A 19586-nucleotide genomic window follows, 5' to 3' on the forward strand; every position below is an offset into this window, starting at 1 on the left:
CGGCCAAATACTTAGTAGAAACATTAAATATTTAAACGGGCACAGACGTTTAATTGTATAAAGTCCTCGTGGACACGGGCGATATGTTGACTCTGGTAATTACCCTCACCACAACTTTGGTTTATCACCCGATTCTCTCATAAAGGAAGAAGAAGTGAAAATAGGCGCTCTGTCACGCGCACATTTTGTTTACCTTTTCAGAAATATCGTGAAAAAAAGAGCAGCTTTATTATCATTTTCACAGAGAAAAAATATTGTGCTTTAGTAAGATGCAGCCGGAGAATGTCGACCTTTCTGTCCTTCGTTACTATTATGTTTGTCTCAGTGTGGCACCTGAAGCCGGCTGGTTTACCCAGCTAAGCTGGGGCTGTGCTAGCTGGGCTGCTAAAAATAGCCATGTCACCCTCCAGCCACTGTGTGCCATCTGGGATTTGGGCTTCTGGGATACTTGTGATGTATTTCATTTTTCATGAATACCTAACTTGGATTCTGTGAGGCTCTCAAGCACTTCAGAAGCTGCTATTTAAAGATCTATTCGAACGCAGACTTCTACATCACGTGTGTGCAGCACATCCTCGCGAAGCATTCTTACCGCAAATTCCAAAATGAAAGATATCACAAGCCGCAGTGCACCGCTGCGGTGAAAATGAAACAGTCAACTGAGAGCGGTTAAACGATCTCGTAGCTGGTCTGAGCTGCTCCATATGGGAATAAGGTTTATATATGGAGCCTGCTGGGCGCTCAGCCCACACTGCAATCACTGGCATGCAGAGCTGGGAAATGTAAACAGGGAATCCCCATCACTCATCCAGCACAAATGTGTAAACGACGGTAGACCCAAGAAACTCAAGAGGACACACTTCACACACTTGCGAGTACACAAAGAACACACACAAATACACGGGGCACACAATCACTCCCGCAGAGTCGCACGAGGCATCGGGGCGCACACTACGTCCATGTGACTTTGTGCATATTCGACTGTTCTTTAACAGAGCTGATGTGATGTAATGCAGTGTCATTCAAAGAGCTGACTGAACTGTGGAACGATTCAGACAAATTCACAATGTGACCATTCTTGTGAGGACTCCACTGCAGATTCAGCCCGGGGCTGCGAACATTCAACACTCCACCAAAACTCTATGGTCAGCTTTGTGCCGCTCACAACAGATCGGCTCCTGCTCAGAGCTCAACACAGCAGAGCAGGACCCACAAAACGCAAGTCTGAGTTCAGACTGACAAAGAGTTCAAGCAAGACTACAAGGTGCAAATGTTCAAACTTTCATTATCGGATATGTACAACCCCCCCACAAGGCTACAGTGTATAATATAAGATGATATGAGAGCTAATTACTTTAGGCCTTTAAGACAATAAAATCACCAGGATCTAAATCCATCTCAATTAGACAAATATGCTCTTCACTGTAACGCAAAGTATTTAAAATAAGTATGTAAATAAATAAAACTTGTTACAGAAAACAAACAATCAATCATTCATAAAAAAGCGACTGACTGATAATACACAAAAATATGTTCTTACTGATGCAGGACAGCAGCTCATTGAACCTCTCTTTGGGGAAAAGAGGGTTCTCCAGACCTCGGAAGTACAGTTTGAGAACGCCAGCCACCGAATTGATGTCATGATTATTCTCATCGTCTGCCAGAGGGTCATTTCCTAAAACAAAGAGAAGCGAGCAGGTCAAGTTGGATTTCTTTTATTGCATCATTTTAGACATATACCTAATTAAAAATAAAATGGGAAACAAATATAGTAGAGATCAAGCTGTTGACAAGCATCTTTTATAGTGAAAACAGAACCCCGGTACCTCTCTCAAATGAGTTCTTGATGTCGTTGACTTCCAGCTGGGATCCAGGTACACGAAATATTCCTTGGTGCTGGAGGCCTGCACAGGGAAAAAACAAAACAAAGAAAGAGGATGAGGAAGCAAAGAAAAGCAGAAGACCAACTCATGAGCTTTAATCCACCTGTGGTCATACAGATGAGAAACAAAACTGCCCAAAATGACACTTAAGTTACTGTAACTAGCCTGCAATATTTTTTTAGATTTATCTCTGAGTGTCATCAGTTGGTTGCCAGACAAGATGCAGAGGATGTTATCTACAGTCACACCTTTCAATGCTTAGAATTATAAATCTGCTTTAGTCAGTGATATTTAAACTCAACAGTCATACAGTGAGAGGTTTCTCACTGTATGGGAGAATGTATGTATGGGAATTTCAGTAGAAGAGACCGCATAAAGATAAACAGGGCGGAATTTGCACATTTCCACGGAATAAACTGAAACTTCAACATCTGCATCTGCGAAAGTGTTACTTTGTCCCACACGAGATAAAGTTGGTTGGGTTATAAGAAGACCTCAAAGAAGGTATAAATACAGCAACTACTGTAACACTGTAAGGGCTGACAGTATGCTACTCACCATACAAATTTATGTAGCGAATACAACTCTCAACCACACGAGGAATAGCTTGTCCAGAGTCCTTTGAAGAAAAGTCAGATGAGTAATTCGTCATTTTGTTACGTGTTTAAGAGCCTAACCAATACTACATTTTTTTGCAGTGATTTGTTACAAAAAAAAAAAAAAATCACTGGTGTATAATGTCCTTGTTTTTCTTCATTAACACATAAAATCAAAATTGTGCAAAAAATATGTAATAATCAGGATTATATCACATTTTGAGGAGGTAATTTATCCAAAATCTGATCAATTAAAACACGTGTCTCACTTTTGTGTTTTCTTAATGCATATCTGGTGCATGCAGACTGCTGACCGGTTCAATGTATTGATTGCGGCCCAATAGGAGCCGTTTAAAGAATATAATCATGCACACCCAGTGAAAGTGAAGCTGGTAAGTTTAAATACAAAGTGTGATCTTATTAAGACAGACTGACTTGACCTCACAGCTATTCCTTTGCTCAGTTTCATGGATGTCGTGGATTATCACAAAGTATACAAAAATCACTAACTAACTGGAATAGCAACACCGGAGGCCTATTGACATGTGCTTAAACATGCCTTATGTCTTTTTTTATGCAAACAATCCAGAGCTGTGCTTAAATTAACAAGAGCTTATCCAAAAGGGCACAGACTCCATATGAAGTTCGGGCCTAAAATGGCCAGATAAGAGCACTTGGATGTGCACTCAACTCTCCTTCTGCCTGTGTGCTGGCTCCTCTTGTAAATCACTGCTGGACGGGGACTCGGTACATGCTTTTAATGATACAGTGGATCTGTTTACAGCCCTCAGGGGTATACAATGAGCCCAAACGCAACAGCCATACTAAAATCGACTAGCTATGGCTGGAGTGCAGCAGTGAGGGTTGAGGCAGAAGCCGGGGTGCTGCTAGATTATGTAATGCGATCTCTTTGGATATGAGAGACTGATTTTGATCTATAAGGAATAGAAATTTGCACAGACAACTGAAACTACAGCTGTAACCTTCAACTCAGTCTGTCTAAGTGGCAGGTAAATAACTTGTTAGTACAGAATAGATACAGGAAATGAGAAAAGGTTCGCAGCACGAGCCCCCCAACATGCCTCAGAGTTTCTACCTGATGTCGAGTGTGTGAGTTCCGTCGTCCACGGCTAAAGAGAAATGTTGCAAGAGTCGGAGATGATCAGAGATGGAAAAAGGGGAAAAAAGCAAGATCCAGATTAGCACCTCAGCAGCTTCCCACCAAAGCTTTTACTAAGAGAGCGTCACATTCCACTCTGTGCTGGCATCAAACCCGTAACAAAACAGCAGGAACTGGACAGGATCAGGCAGGACTCGACACGGCCACCGGCGAGAGGCAGTGAAGAGACCGGAGGAGGGGGGCAGCACACCTTATCAGTTTGGCATCCGCTCCCCGACTGCCATCTATCCTGCTGTTTTCACTGGCCTCTGCTCTTACTCTGGAAGCGGAGGAGAGAATATCTCCCGCCAGAGCAGCTCAGTGATGCCAGGTCAGCAGTGAGTCAGGGGAGCTGATGGAGACAAACATTTATCCTTCCAACTGCTGTTCCCTTCCTCCTGCTGCCCTCCAAATCTATCAATGCCACCACCCCACACATCTGAGAAACAGACCGCCAGAGCTCGCTGACTCATGAGGAAGGTTTCCAGAATCCATCTTAGCACAAATGTTCATGTTTTGTTGTTGATAAATGATGATCAAAGCTAAGACGCTTACGGGGGAACCCACCAAAATGACCAGAAAGCCAGAGGGAAATAGAAAACGGATAGGAGAAGGTGAACAGTCAAGCGGGAGACTGGCAATCAGTACCTTAATAAATGACTCCAAATTGCCATTAAATAACCTAACATTAAAAACAGAGCGGGGTCTAGCCCGCCGGGTGCCAGTGAGGGTTCTGTACGGCCCATTGGGATGTCTAGAACACAAAGAATGAATCAGAAAAGGCAAACAATGCATTTTGTGGTTACCCTCTTTGCACATTTATGTCCTTTCAAAACCTGAACTGAAGAGGAGGATGACTAATCTTCAAAACCTTTCAACTCCAGGTGATGGCTGGATGGATGAATAAGGGTATTTTTTCAAACACAGCTGAAACCCATGAAATAACATTTTCTTTATAGCCTTTTTTTTTAATCCTCCACCAGATACAACAGGCCAGAGAAATGCCAGACCCACTGGGAGCTTTGTATGTGTCAGCATCCACCTCGTGACAGAGCCTGCAGGTGACAGTCCCTTTTAGTTAGTGTGTATGTTATAATTCTGTTCTTGAGATCTGGAAGACTTAGAGTAAATTTTCCTCCTCGAAGAGGCAAGTTCAAATTAAACTTCTATTCCTTGTTGAGTTACCAGCCACCAAATATGGTTGCTTTCATCAAATTAAGCATATTATCTGCTGATAACAGCCAGCCAACGTCAGTCCATAGCGACTCTTTAAATTGCTTTAACCGGCCTATGTCTACTACTGCAGAACCCTTTGCAACCTGTCTCTATCTCAGCCTTTCTTTTTGTTGTGTGTCCGACTTCATCAACGCCATCAGCTGTCACTGATTTCTGCTGGTCTCCCTGTATATGGTGTCCACCCATGTGCATCAAAGGAAGAGAGGTCCTAGAACTTACTGACAGAAATATCATAATATATAAAACTAGTATAACTAGCTAAGTTATGTAACTACAGAAGTAGTGAAAAGAAAAACTGTCCTGAAGTTTCAGTCGCTGTTGAAAGGGAAGTGAATATGCACAGGTGCTGATGTGTCTACTTTACCTTGTGGTCATGTATTCAGCTCGGTGGCCTGAGATATGAGAAAAGAGACAAGGTGTGACAAGAAGTTAGTTGGGTGGACATGCCAAGACTCATCACTGCAGTCCCTGCAGGGAATTGTGCATATGGCTAACAAAGCATTTGCCATCTGCTCACAACCACTGGCCTTTTGAGCAATCCAAAAGAAACCCATACACACTGTTTTTCCACATAATATTATAACCTGTGCCGAGACGGTTACATCAAAATGTAGTTCAAACATCTAACAGGACACAGATGCACTTTTAAAAGTTGTGGGCGCATGCACACGCACACAATGCACAGAGCTAAGTTTAAAACAAGCAAAAGAAGATGAAGCAAAAATAACTACCAAATGGTTTCGCATAACAGGAAGACGCTCAAATTTTTGGGTGACTCAAACTGTACTTCATGCAGACACCAAAATGACTAAGTAGCATGTGGGAGAAACAGGAGGGTTTTTTCTTCCTCTTAACTTAAGGCTCCATTAATCATTCAGCGTCGAATTTGAAGGAGACCACCGGGACTGCCTGTTAGAACAATGAACTGACAAATACAAGCTGAGCTCTTTAGGAGATCCTACCAGTGTAGAACAAGGGGGGCCTGTTCTTATACATGGCAGGCCATTAGGTTTCAAGCAAATCAATCACTAAGATGGATAATACAAGTTCATTATTGCCCCTCGGCTCTGACTTGCCTGGTTTAAAACCAGATTACAATCTAAGAGCGTTGACTGGTGACAAAAGCAAACAAGCAACAGGAAGTTTGCCACAGAATAGACTGAATTTGCTCAAGATGGACTGCCAAATATAATAGAATTCAGTAAAGTACACAATTATTTGTTACACTAGATGTTTGGGTATTGATTGGGGTTAATAAGTCATTTTGGCTGGTAGAACATTTCCCATTTTAAGGTATGAATTAAGCACAAGTACAATACAGTGTAGAGTCTAAGGGTAAATACAGGGTCCTGAATGTACCTTCACCAAGTGCCCTCTTCAGCAAGTCGTGCTTGGCCTGCAGTTTGGAGATGAGATTGCTGCCTTCCAAAAACTCACGGAATTTCTGTGGAGAATTTAGAGTAATTACCCAGCAGCCCTGAGCACCGGCAGGAGCACCCACTCTTAAGACGGCAGTCTGTGATGAAGCAGCCAAGGGCAAAAGGACGTGCTAAGCGCCCCTTTTAGAAGCTCTTATCAGAGCATGTCCATCCCTGGATTGAAACAAGATTGCAGCTGGCAGCTGGAGATATTCTGGGGCAGTTACTCCTCTGCCAGCTGATCAAAGATTTCATAGGAATGATGTGCATAAGTTAAACATCACCTACAACCCAAATATCAAGTATATTCATATATAGATAAAAGCTTTGACTACATGTTCTAAGATTTATTATATAGATTCTGTGGTTTATGATCACACAGGAATAAATCTGTTGTAAAGCTGCATTACAGACAGCATGGATTTGATATTTATTTCTGTTTTCTACATTAAAAATAAATTTTAAAGTCATTACTTTCGCTAACTTGCAGCGGACCTCATCTCTGCACTCACCATGAAGTAGAACTGCTCCGTCTCTTGCTGGTTGGCTCTCCTCTTGGCGATGCTGGGCTTGCTGAGGTACGTCTCCGACACTGTGGACTTGACTGATTCGGTGGACCGGCTGTGGTGGAAGCACTCAGACACATCGTAGTCTTCAATGGTCACCATGTCCTGGATGGTGGTCAGGGTTGCCTCTGATGTCTTTTTGATCTGTGAAAAGAAGAGAAGGTGCGAAAAAGCTGATGTCATCTCTTCAATATCACTATGTTACCATCTCAGTATACACAGAAACTCACTTCACTCCCTGAAAACCACTCTCTATCCCAAGACACACTTTAAAATTCAGGTGGTTTCTGACGAGGTGAATGTTCCCTAAAATAAAAGAATTTCCCGACGGTTCAAAGTGACTCATTTATCATTGTGTTCACACTCACGGGGTGCAGAGGTGAACAGTGTCAGATGGAAATGCCAGATTGAGCTGTAGGCTTTTAAGATCCATTTTCATAACCACGTCTTCCTGTCAACAGTTCTTCTCTCAGAGCTTATAAACACCAGGACTTGGCCAAGCATGCCCCACCACTTAGTGTGAAAGATGTTCGACCACTGCTGCAAGAGCTGCAGGGCATAACTGTGTCCATAATATTATGACATAAGATGGCACAACATGTGACATTCAAATGAGAGAGTAGATAAAAGTTAAAGACGCGCACACACACACACACACACATCCAGGGGGAAAAACTGATGCGTGTGTGCACACTTTGGCACGTTTAAGCCTTCAGAGTCATCCCAAATGTAAATATGTATATAAAGGATCAAGGCACTTGCAGAGTATGGACCAATGGCAATACAAACAGAGCAAATATAAACAGAGAAAGTAAAGGAGGCAGACAGGGAGGCATAAGAGACTAAACTGAAGTGTGTTAGGTGTGAACATGAATCACTGATGTGGAAAAGCCACAAAAACACCCAAACAACAACAACAACAACAACAACACAAAAACCCACCAACAAGCACTTCCCTGGAAAAATTAAGCAAAACTGCAGCATTTCATGGAGACACTCACCATGTCAGTTCAATTACTGAGATTTTAAAAAGGTGGGGAACACACAGGTCAATGGGACCCTGAATGTAACGCAGCTGGAATTCCTCTTGATTATCCTTAATGATCAGAATGACCCCACCTCAAAAGGTAGTGACCCCATTTGTCAGTTATTTAGTGAGCGCAAGCTCAGAGGTAATGAAAGAACAAGGCGAATTCCTCGTGTAACAATTATACACACTGAGACAACTGTGGATTGTGGCTTGTTTCTTTTAAACTGCCTGACCCGTGACTCATTTCACCTTCAAAGAAGAAGAAAAAAAGAGTCGCCCTGAAAACCAAAGAAGACTTTTCAGCTTTCATGTGTTGCTGTGATGAATTACGCCGCTGACACACATGCTCGTGCACACAGAATGGATGTAGTTATCCCACCTTTCATGAAGGAAAGGAAACACGCAGACACGCACGGAACATGAAATGCTAGATTCAGTAAAGTGAAACTTTCAAATGACTGAAAAGGCAAATTTACACAATGACAGGTAACTTCTAACATGTAGCCGTTGGTTAGACTGAGTGCGTTTGAGTTCCTCTCCCTGTGTTCCTGGCAGCCTCATTCAGAGTGGCACCATGGAGGCGAGAGGCCCAGCTGTCATCATGAAGACAAGAGCCATGCATGTGTGATAGAAATGCTCCTAGTGAAAAAGTTGTTGAGTTTATCCATTATTCAGCAGACGGATAGTTACCAGTGTTCGGTGCAGGGCTCAGTTACAGCAGAGCTCTTAGAGAGACTCGGTGGATATGCGTGTTAATCCGTAAATTATAAACCATAAATCCGGTGTCTCTATACTTTGATATAGACGTTCCAAAAGTAAGCAAGTAGCCATCATTATCTAAACTGAACTCAACTTCAGCAGTGTTAAAAGCAAAAAATAATTCCAGTCGCAAAAAAGTGGAATAAAGGTTTATTTTGCAGGGAAGCACACCACTCCTAGTTAATCCTACATCCGTCATCAGAAGTCAGACTGCAGTCCACAGCTTTCAACAGACCCTGCAGTACAGTAAGTGGGTAATTCGCTGATCTTCCGCTATGAGCACACACACAGGCTTTGATGTGCTTCCTTGATATTTATCTGGAGGAAAAACAAACACTCCCTGCAAAGATGATGCTATTAGATTGCCAGGGTTTAGTGTGAAACATCTTGAGAACAACCATTAAGTGTGCTTGTGTATTTGCAGGAGAAGACGGCAGAAATCAGAGGAGGAAAATTAGTCTGTGTGAGCACTGGGTCATGCAGAGGCAAATGAGATCTAAATGGGCAGATTATTAAGTCTGCAAAAAGACAAATCACACCGACTGACTGATGAGGAGAAATGAAATTATGTCCTTAGAGAAATGAGTTTTTTGATGAAAGAAATCCAGCAGGATTATGCTAAGCCCTACGCCTAAATAAAAGTGAAATCCAGCGTCCTTCTCCCTGTGTTGCACTCTATCCAGCGCCAATGCAGAGTAAATTATTCAGCAATGTTTTCTTTCACCAACTTCACGGCAGCCAAAGAGGTTTGAGGAAGCAGCTGCACTTCTCTATGAAGCACTGCCCTGTAGTTTTTCCTGTCCAGATAAAGACAGACGCTCCTTCTCCCTCGTACGTTTGACAGTCCAGCTTTTAGGTCGCCACAGTGCTTAGAAAGTTCATTTTCCAAGGATGTATCTGGCACGTCATGCCCAGGAAGAGAGGCCATCTGGTGATCCTAACATGAGGCAGCGGCGCCCTCCAATTTTGACCCACCAGGACATCCGCTTCAGCGAGGCAGGAGGACAAGGGCATGAAGCAACCGGGGCTTTTCAACCACACACACAGTCACATGTATATGCACAGTTGATTAAACACTATACGTACTGCAGACAAACTGTGGTGACGCCAACAGGACTCTGACTCGTCTGGTTATACTCCATGAAACACCACAATCTGAGTCTCAGTAAATAGGCTGTGACTGAGGATCATTTTCACCACTGACTGACTGATATTTTCTTCTAATGACGTGGGGTGTATGTGTATATACACATACACACAGTCTGTCATAAAGCTTGATAAATTCAATTAATAAAGTTACTGAATGTATTTTGCATATTCAAATAAGCCGCACATACTGTTATTCTGCACTCATAGTTCATTCCTGTAGACGTATAGTTTAGACGTCTGTTTAACTAAAGATTTGACCATCTGATCAAAGGGAATATAAAATGATGATGAATGCAGATGAAGTTGTGAGGCCTGCTCCTGTGTCTTTGTAAGAGGATAAAAGAAGAAAGTGCAGCGATGTGGAGGGAGAGAAGCAGAAAGGAGAAGCAGGTCAGACGTGATACAAAGTAACAGCCCGATGGAGGTGACTGCACTCTGAACCAACAAAAAGCCTTTCTTCTCCATTTTCAAGAAAACAAAATGTAAATTTACTCAGGCATGCTGCAGATGCATTAAAACAAAAGAGCCTGAGAAGCAAAGAAGCACCCACAATGTCAATGCAGCACAGGTGGGAGCAAAACGACAGGCTTCACGGAGAGGCTTTCAGAGGCTACCTTCGGGGCATGAGCAAGAAGAAAAAACACAGTTTGTAAGCTTGTGTCTCATCTATAACTATTTTCCATCTCACCTTGGATGACTTCTGGCTGAAGTTAACTTTGTTGAGCATCTTTAATTCACTGTCAGCACCGTGCATCCAACAAATAAACACATAACAAAGCTGCCAAATCTCAGGCAGACAACAAAACTGAGACATGTTTGACGCAACTAAACCCCCTGCAACACAAACACCCGGATTGCGATTTCCATTTTTCTTGCCCCCATTTTACCTCTTCATTTTCAATCTTCAGAGTAGCGATACGAGACTGCAGCTGCTGGAACCTCAGTATAAGCTCCCCATTCACTGGTGGCTGCACTGAGATCTGACATACCTGGAAATATAGACAAATCACAGCATCACTGACCATGTACCTGAAATTTCAAGCTATCAGAGAAACAAGGTCACGTAAGCTCTAAATTTAAACAGGATGTAGGCATCCAAATTCTTTTTCCAATTGCAAGGCAAACCACAGTGACGTCTCCCAAATGAATGCAGACACCGATGCAAAAACAGCTAGTAAACAGACACTCTATCAGCAGAGTGCCAGCCAAACAGTAAAATCCCTAACACATGTTGAGCTTCATGACTTCAGGGGACGTAATAACACATGATTTGTTAATTTCAGTACCCCATAAAACCTGATCCAGCAGCCCATACGCAATAAAAAGCTCAAGCCACTGAATATCTGACCTTGTTAAGGCTGAGATATTTTTATTTTTCAAAATTAAGCTGAAAGGTATTCAGTATATTTGCACCACTTATTAGATAAAATCCAGCTGCACCACGTACTTCGTCTCCCATGTGAGGCTGGAACTCAAATTTTGCTGGAGGACAGAAGGCCGTAGGGTACATCTCCATGAACCTCTGTCGGTCACTTCGTGGATCTAAACTGTCCACTGCATTTTCGATGATGTCAAGACCCTCGTGGCGTGACGTCTCCAAGTTGTATTCGGCAGACAGGTAAGTCCGCAGGGCACGATTCAGACTGGCATGGTAACCCAAATCACAGCACTGGATGGAAAAAAAAGAAAAAAGGCAGATTAGTAAATTGATTTTATCAATTATGGTTGATTATTACGGAGCTTAGACTTTCAGCTTTAATTTAAGAGGGTTAAACAAAATCATTCAGTTATTATTATTCATCAACTTTACACTCAACCTTTGGCAAAAAAGTAACTGAATAATTCAGCCACAGACTATTGTTACTTAGCCACGTTGGTTATTTCTTCACATGTTAAGCAGATAAAAAAAACCTGCAGTTGATTCCAAGTGTGACAAATGCATTTCAAAGTGGTTTCTGTAAATCCAGACCGTGATGCAAAGGAGCACTCGGTGACAGTGAAAAAGCCACCCTCAGCGATAGTGGCAATAGCAAACCAATGACAAGAAGAGAAAGGAGTTCATTTGCACAGACCTGGTGTGTAATACCAGACAAAGAGTGACTTTGTGTTACTAATTATTTTGCTGTGCTTATTTTTATTTAGATGCTGTAAATTATAAACCATGGATGCAATAAAAATGTTTTAAATTCTTCTTGTTAAAAGTGAAGAGCAACTCTCAAATTTACACAGAAATATAAATGAGCAATAGCTGGCTACATTTTATGGTTAAAAAAAAAGAGAGACTAAATGACATCACTTTCTGAGCCAAAAGTATTGCCTCTGTGTTGCACGACTCGAGCCGTACCTCCGGGATCTGATTTGCCAAGGTCACTGCTAACAACAGCACCCACCTAGAGCTCCACACAGAGAAACACAAAATGGCCTGAACAACTGTCAAACACGATGCTACAACCAGCCTGCTTGTACACTTTGTTTTTCACTATAAAAAGTCTCTTCATCAATAAACAAATGCTTGTGAGCCTGCACACAAAGCTCACGCAGAGAGCATCTCTCACACAATCACACACACACACACACACACGCACACACACACCCTGGTGAGATGTGAAGGCTTCTGAGCAAAGCAGGGAGAGGGGTAATTTCAGCGCACAGCATGCCGCTGAATAGAGGTTGCATTTCTCTCTCCCTCTCTTCTCTCCTTCAGTCCTGTCTGGAATATAAAAACCCAAACACTTGCCAAAATCCCAGCCGTCTCCGGTTTCCTTAGAAACGCGACAGAAAGTGGTGCAGTAAGTTTATCTCTCTCTTTCAAAAAAAAAAAAAAGAAAAAGAAATGACTCAGGTAATGAAACTGTGAATAAGTCATATATATCTGTATTGCATAAAGCAAAACAAAGAAAAACAACATGATCAGATTAGGTAACAATCATCTTTAATATAAAAAAGAAGCCAGTTCAGGGTCACGCCCCCTTTTTTATTCAACCAATCTGAAACATGTGAAAAATAGCTGTTACATAATGTATAACTAAATATTAAACATAGGATTTCAATAATGACAGAGTATGGTAGGAGGAAAGAATAGCTTTCATCACCAAAGTTAATAAAGCTGCTTTAATTTGGTCCTGCACTATAATTTCCATCCCACAGTCTAGTGTCCAGAACTCTTATATTAAGCACAGCTGCTAAAGTCATCAGTCTTTCTTCTGAAGGTCAGAGAAAAAGCCCTGCGCAGTAATTGGTCTTTTGCATAAGAAGCTCAAACAAATATGAGAAAATCTTAACCGGGGGTGGGGGTGGGGGGTCAATGTCTATAAAAAGGGGTGAAGTAGTGATTAAGGTTGGGTAATCTTCTCCATAATCTAACTGTCCTATAGCAGCCTGGTATCATCAAATAACCTATCCGCACCGTTACTGTGGTGGCGCACAATTATTATCAACTTAACAACAACACTACTGATTTGCTGGGTATTTTTGACATTGTTTATCAGGACAAATAAAAGTACCGATGCATACATTGATTGTTTGGACAATAAATCAATATGTTAAATACCACAGTTTAATCTGTATCAGCCAAAGAAAATTTCAAGAGGCCAAAAACGAATGCAGAGACATCTGCAGTGCAGGCACTCTTCTATTGTTGTGCAACAATGCTTTTGATTAATTGTGTATAGGCATTTAATTGCCAGATTTTCCATATAAAATTATTCTGGGAAAATACATTATTATTATTATTATTATTACTACTACATGTACCAACCAGTATCCATCTCCCAAAATCTGCATTGGAAAGTAAAAAAAACAAAAGACCACCACTTAAAACGTGTGTGTTCTGATTATTAATATTCTCCTCAGTCTCACTTGAGGCAAAAAAAGTGTGTGCAGAAGAAGAAGAAGCTGGCTCACAACACGACTGCCAAAATCCCGTGGTTTCATACTTACATCAATTAAGTCCGACAAGTCGTGGATGTAGTATTTGTAAACGGATGAGTTTGTCGCTTCCAGCGTCAGCAGGTACTCGTTCCGCGCTTTGATCGACTTCAGCTTGTTCTCGGAGTACTTGGCTTGACGCTGATGAGAGAATTAGAAGCAAGAATGAGAAACAGACAACAACAGAGCGAGCGAGACGGGGTGAATTTAATGAGTGAAGATTTGCCTTTTGACAAGTGATTATGCTTTCATGTCTCCGCACGCACAGCGAGTCGCAGTGCTGGGACTAGATTACTGTCAAAACAAAACATTTTAGGCAACGTTAGAGGAGAAATAAGTTACAGTCTGGCATGAAAAGGACCAAGTACGGAAAAAAAACAAAAAAATGAACTAAAACCAGGCTGTGGCCTTGGTTTCAACTTGGACACCTCAGTGTGGGACAGAAGTTTTTAACTTGCACTTCCTCTTCAGCAGACAAGCATGAGGCTGTTAGTCAACACGCGCTGACCACTGCACTGGGCTCTGATTCACACACTCCAGATCACCCATATTTTAAGACTTCCTGGAAAACTTGTGTTATAAAAAAATCAGTTGCCTGGACTTTAATCATTTGCCACAGAGATTTAACAGACAACAGGCCTGTTCTAAGAAAACAAAGCCTGGGTGAGTCTTTTCCTTAACTGCAGTTTCTTTTTCAATACTGAAAAGTTATTTTTTTCTCTTTTATGGTGCAACTACTGGCTTTTGCTGCCTTTAACACCTGGCATCTTACCTTCTCTTTCATCTTCTCAATTTTCTTCACAGAGCTGCGCCTCTGGTATTTTTCCTCCATTCGAATGCTGAAGACAGGATCAGCCCTGCCAATCTGCTTTTCTTCTTGCTTCTCAGCCTCCTTCAGCTTGCTCTCAGCGCTGATGCTCTCCGAGTGGTACATGTGATACGTCTTCATCACCTGGACAGGAAGGAAAAGGCATCATTTTATTTCAAGACCAGAAAAAACAAAAAAGGCAGCAGCCTCTGGGTGTTGGGTTAGTTCCTGTGGGGTCAAAGATCAGAATAATCCATCGTCTTAATCGTGACCTAACCCGCAAATAAGGCTTCCATCTTCTGACTCACTCATTTATCACCTATCGATTCAACTCCTGTCAAAGCACTCATCGCTCACAGTTCTTCTTGTGCTGAACCACAAATCAAAGAGTCTTTTTTGTTTTTAAGGGGCAGTTAAGTACACAAACCACACAGGCCAAAAAACTAAAAAGATGCACTCAGGAAATTATCAAGAGGACTATTTTTAGACTTTCAATTCAGCTTTTTAATGAGATGGTATTTGGCTCTGGCTTCATGTCTTCATGTAGCATAAACCTCAAAAATGTGTCTTTTTCTTAAAGCTATAATCGCATTTAAGCTGAAGTCATTCACCGTTTTGCCTTCACACTGTAACAATGTAACACAGCAGAAGTTTATTACGCTGATAGTGGCCTGCTGATTAGAGCTACTTCCTAAAGCTTGAATCATCCTCCTCCTGCGTTCCTCACTGTACTCCATGGATCCATTAGGCAGTGACTCAGCTGCAAGTAGCAGGTTAACTACAAAATACAAATAATGAACTTTGCAAACTTTACAAGAGAGCTGATAGTCTTATTAACATAGATGATAAACAGACAGTGGACTCATAGGAAAATAATGATGACTCAGTGGCATGGTAAGAGGAAAACTGAAACAAATTCATGATGTCATTGTGAAGTCTGAAAGCAGAATAGGCCACTCAACCCCACACATCCATGAAAATGAAGACATTAGGGAAGCATTTGGAGGAAGAGAAACAAAACAGGTGAAAATGACGAGGAGAGGAAATGAGATCTGAGCTGATGGTTCGTGGCGGTCGGCCAAAACTACTGAACTAAGTAGAAGGACCAAAATTATATTCAAACGTCCAAGGCAGCAATATAGAGCACAGAGCGGTTTAACCTGGAATGAACTGACTCCGGCAAATTACAGCTCCACAACCTGTGTATGAAATACATTTGTCTGCACAAAACCTCAGCTTCAGTACAAATAGAGACTCACCCATTCAAAATCTAAACATCTTTCCCCCAATGTGAGTTATTTCTGTACGAGTGGAACAACAGAGCAAAGCCTGGTTTGTCTGGAGCCCTTCGTCTTTGGTGGGGTTGGCTTAACTGGAACCAGTTTAGAGATGGGTGACTGACCTTGGTCCGCGTACTCCTCACTTAATGGTCTGGAGTCTGCCACTGCTGTGTTTACTTTACCGCTTTTTTTAGAGGGACACATTTAGACACGGACGAGACCTGTTATTTCAGTGGCGGTGGCCGACACTGGGACTGCGGCTGTCTGATGCAACAGCTACCCTCTGTGCGCGCGTGTGCGTGTGTGCTCACGTGTGTCCTCCCACTGGGGTTAAAGCAGGCCAAATCTACAGCGTGGACTGTGGTGAGAGTGACACACATTAAGCTCGAGAGTAACACGTTGTTGTGTTTGGAGGAGCGAGGGCTGGTCTGCCCCCTTTACACACAGGGGAAGTGTAACCAACTTCAGTCCTTCATGGTGAGTAACTGGAGACTCTATAAGCAAACTGAACTGCTCTTCAGTGAATGTTCTGGGAAGGCAGAACAACTGATTTGACTTGTTGCTACATCACCGTACATGCAAGGTGACGATGCGTCAGGAAAGCAACTAAAAACACAAAATCACACACGAACAGTATTACTGAATTATATTTCATAAGCTTTAAACCTTAGGTTTGTTGTTATTTATGAAATGCTACTCACGCTATACATAGGCTACAGTACATACGCTACACAATATTTAATAAATATCAAACATTAACTTTTCATTCATTTTACTTTTTAAAGGGTTTGCTGGAGTTTGCATATCCATGGCTTCTGTGAGGCATTGAATACAAGGACTAGCAGAGCTGATAGTTAAGGCAGTAACTAGCAGGGTCAAAGGTACACAGAGGCTGCTAACAATACAAATGAAAAGCGTTAGGAACTACACTGCACATGTGCAGCCTGTGTGATGCACCGGTTTGACAGCTTGGTAAAATTTCACTGACCTACTGGGGTGAAATTTTAACCTGTGAGTTGACAGGTTCAGAGCCATGGTTTGGTTTCTTGCAACCTGCAAGCTAGTAGTCTTGGGCACATATAGCATAATTACAATGGTTCTCATTTTGAATGTAGAACTTTGTTGCGTGTAATGCAACCTGGACTTTTCCCAGGTTTTCTGTCTGTCTCTGATGTCAGCTACTGAAAGAAATAAAGAATGATAGGGAGCAAGTTGCTATTTGGCTCAGACCTCCCAGTGTGACTTTGCATGAGTCGTTTTCAAGAGCAAAAAAAAAAACAAACCTGGCTGATGAAAGCTATTAGAAACAGAATATGAACTGTAATGAGTCAAACGCAGAGATGAAACTTTGTAGCTTTGAATGGCTGATTTATGAGAGTAAAGGGGACAGTTTTATGCTTTTGTGGTGCAAAGAAATGTGACTTTTCCTGTACTTTGTTTGCAATACATTTGCTTGAATGTTTAGAATCCATCAGATATCTTCCAGTTTCAGGGTTAAAAACATCAAGTTGTTACAGACAGTAAGAAATTATTGAGCTCAATGCTATAAACTAGTCTCAACCACAGCCAAGATGAATGTATTCAAGTGCATTAGTGAAAAATAGCAGTCGTTACTACTTACTGTGTATAGCTCATTGAGGACTTTCATTAAGTCTTCCTGGAGCTGAAAGGCTATTTCTTTGCTCTGTAAAAGAAATGCAAAAAGGAAAAACAATAAGAGCAATACAAAGAAATCACCATTATCACACAAGAAATTCATGTTCTATCCAGGTAGTTCCCCTTTAAAGACAACACATTATAAGCACTGTGGGAACAACCATTACTAAACTGCAGCTTCACAAATCTTTTCAGCAAATGCACACTGTTCGTTCTATATCAGGTTTAATATAAGTGCCACTGAGGTGAAACCATTCTCTACTCTTAATGGTGCACATACAAAACAGATGAGTGCATTTATAATACTGTGTCAAATACAGGCTTTTGTGTGTGAAAGTGGTGCCGGTGTCATGCTAGCTTTTCCACTTAAATCATCGAACACCGCTAGAGTTTCAGCGTCCACATGCTCAACACATTATCTGGCCTCTACGCCTGAATGTAAAAGATTTCTTCCAAATATGTTAACTCAATCAGCCGCGCCACAAGGCTGACTCAGTAATGCTATCACACACACGCCCACAGAAATGCATCTCATGGTTGTGGGATACAGTTTAACAGTGATGGTGTGATGGATTTAGAGAGGCCTTTACTATTAATTTAACAGTGAAGCTTCCATATTTCTTTCACACTGACTCATATAGCGTATCAGATGTTTATGAGATTATGAGTCATGACAATGAATTTTTTGATCTCTCCACTATAGTGTTGCCACCTGGATGATATTACAACCTTGGCCTGTGCACCAGGCCTATATCAAACCCAATTATCCTCAGACAAAACTCATTGTGGGAGCCACTCACAGCGATATGATGGACAAGCTTTCTGAGTGGGTATCAAGCCAGCTCCTGTAGTAAGAGAGTGGGGATTTATTTTCTAAAGATATAGAGGGCATTGTAGTCTTTTTATGAGCCATAATGCTGAAATAAACACTACATTTAATATTAAAGGGGGCTATTGGGAGTTTTTGAAAAAGGCAGCACAATGATTTTAGGAGTGAGGGTAAATTTGGGGCGAGTTCACGAGCAACAAGATGCACATTCCTGATGCTGGCTTCAGACCGTTGCAATGGCAACAGTTGTTGCCAAGGAAATTAGTTATGTAGCTAAACCTGTTTGAATGTGCACAATGTTTTTGGGAAAAAAAACATGAATTTATATCCAAAAAAACCACCAAAAGCATTGCAGATTGTGAGTCGTCTTAAAGCCGTTTTTATATTTTACTGAATAAGAAATTGCAAATAGTCAGTCTGCCAGTTTTAGCCACACGATACAATTCATAGAGAGATGAGCTGAAGCAAGCACTGAAGCAAAGTTAACTGGATGCATTTATTTTCACAGTGCAATATATTGTAGTTGTTTATTACTTGTGACACAAGATGCTGTTAAATGCATCACTGATCCAAGTGAGTTCTCAGACATGATCACGCTTGCACGAAACGCCACATGTTTTTGGCTCTAACTGAACTGTGCATATGCAACCGACCTGAACCGCAGCAAGACTGAGTACTTCTATGCAGATTTTCAGTCTGTCACTCTTGTTCTTCATGTTGCTTACAGGTAAAGCTGTACAGTGTCCAAGTATTTTAACAGACAGCAAAGAGGATTACGCTCTCAGTCACTGGCTGCTAGGCTGGTGTCTGAAATTATAGAGTCACGCTAGGTGACCTGACTGATCTGCAACACCTACCTAACCACCACCTGGTCTGTCATTTCCCCGACTTGGAGCTTTTTAGCTAATCGAGACATAATCAGGTAACCAGAACCCAGGAGAAACAAACTCAGCAAGAGGAAACCTCAGGCATGTTTGACAGGTGAGTGTAGATAAGGAAGTTACTAAGCAGTCTTACGTTTTTTTGGTGAACTATACGATCACCTGGACCTTGGGTTTATCAATACTCAGTAAACTGCCTCTTAAATGTAAATTCACACGATTGTAAAGACACAGACCTTCCCCTGTGGGAAAATCCATTAGCAAGCATCAGTTCCATGGACAGGACCTTTGACTATCTGTCAGATCTAACACACATCAGTTCTTTCCCATTGAGGAGGCTGGGAAGTGATCCAGAGCTCAATGAAAAGCCTTCTCAGAGATCACAAGATGTGCGAGAAAGAATGTGTGT

General features: G+C 41.7%; 1 protein-coding gene across 7 annotated transcripts in view; it reads right to left on the reverse strand.

Moving 5' to 3' along the window:
* srgap1a (SLIT-ROBO Rho GTPase activating protein 1a) overlaps nt 1-19586 on the reverse strand; it is a 74829-nt gene that overhangs the window by 17386 nt on the left and 37857 nt on the right. For 4 of the 7 annotated variants that reach the window (XM_005930323.3, XM_042224090.1, XM_042224091.1 and 1 more), the window contains exons 4-15: nt 17433-17495; nt 14496-14675; nt 13736-13864; nt 11244-11465; nt 10684-10785; nt 6805-7002; nt 6234-6318; nt 5239-5266; nt 4287-4392; nt 2442-2502; nt 1827-1904; nt 1541-1675 (exon numbers count right to left, since the gene is read on the reverse strand). In XM_005930323.3, the coding sequence (XP_005930385.1) occupies nt 1541-1675; nt 1827-1904; nt 2442-2502; nt 4287-4392; nt 5239-5266; nt 6234-6318; nt 6805-7002; nt 10684-10785; nt 11244-11465; nt 13736-13864; nt 14496-14675; nt 17433-17495 (1387 nt within the window). Of the gene's footprint in view, nt 1-1540; nt 1676-1826; nt 1905-2441; nt 2503-3575; nt 4393-5238; nt 5267-6233; nt 6319-6804; nt 7003-10683; nt 10786-11243; nt 11466-13735; nt 13865-14495; nt 14676-17432; nt 17496-19586 lie in introns of those variants that run through there. The other 3 variants (XM_005930325.3, XM_005930324.3, XR_006054766.1) reach the window with 2 other exon arrangements.

Source organism: Haplochromis burtoni, unplaced genomic scaffold (genome assembly GCF_018398535.1).
Source record: "Haplochromis burtoni strain Fernald_Lab_line unplaced genomic scaffold, NCSU_Asbu1 Contig_127, whole genome shotgun sequence".
Lineage (NCBI taxonomy): Eukaryota > Metazoa > Chordata > Actinopteri > Cichliformes > Cichlidae > Haplochromis > Haplochromis burtoni.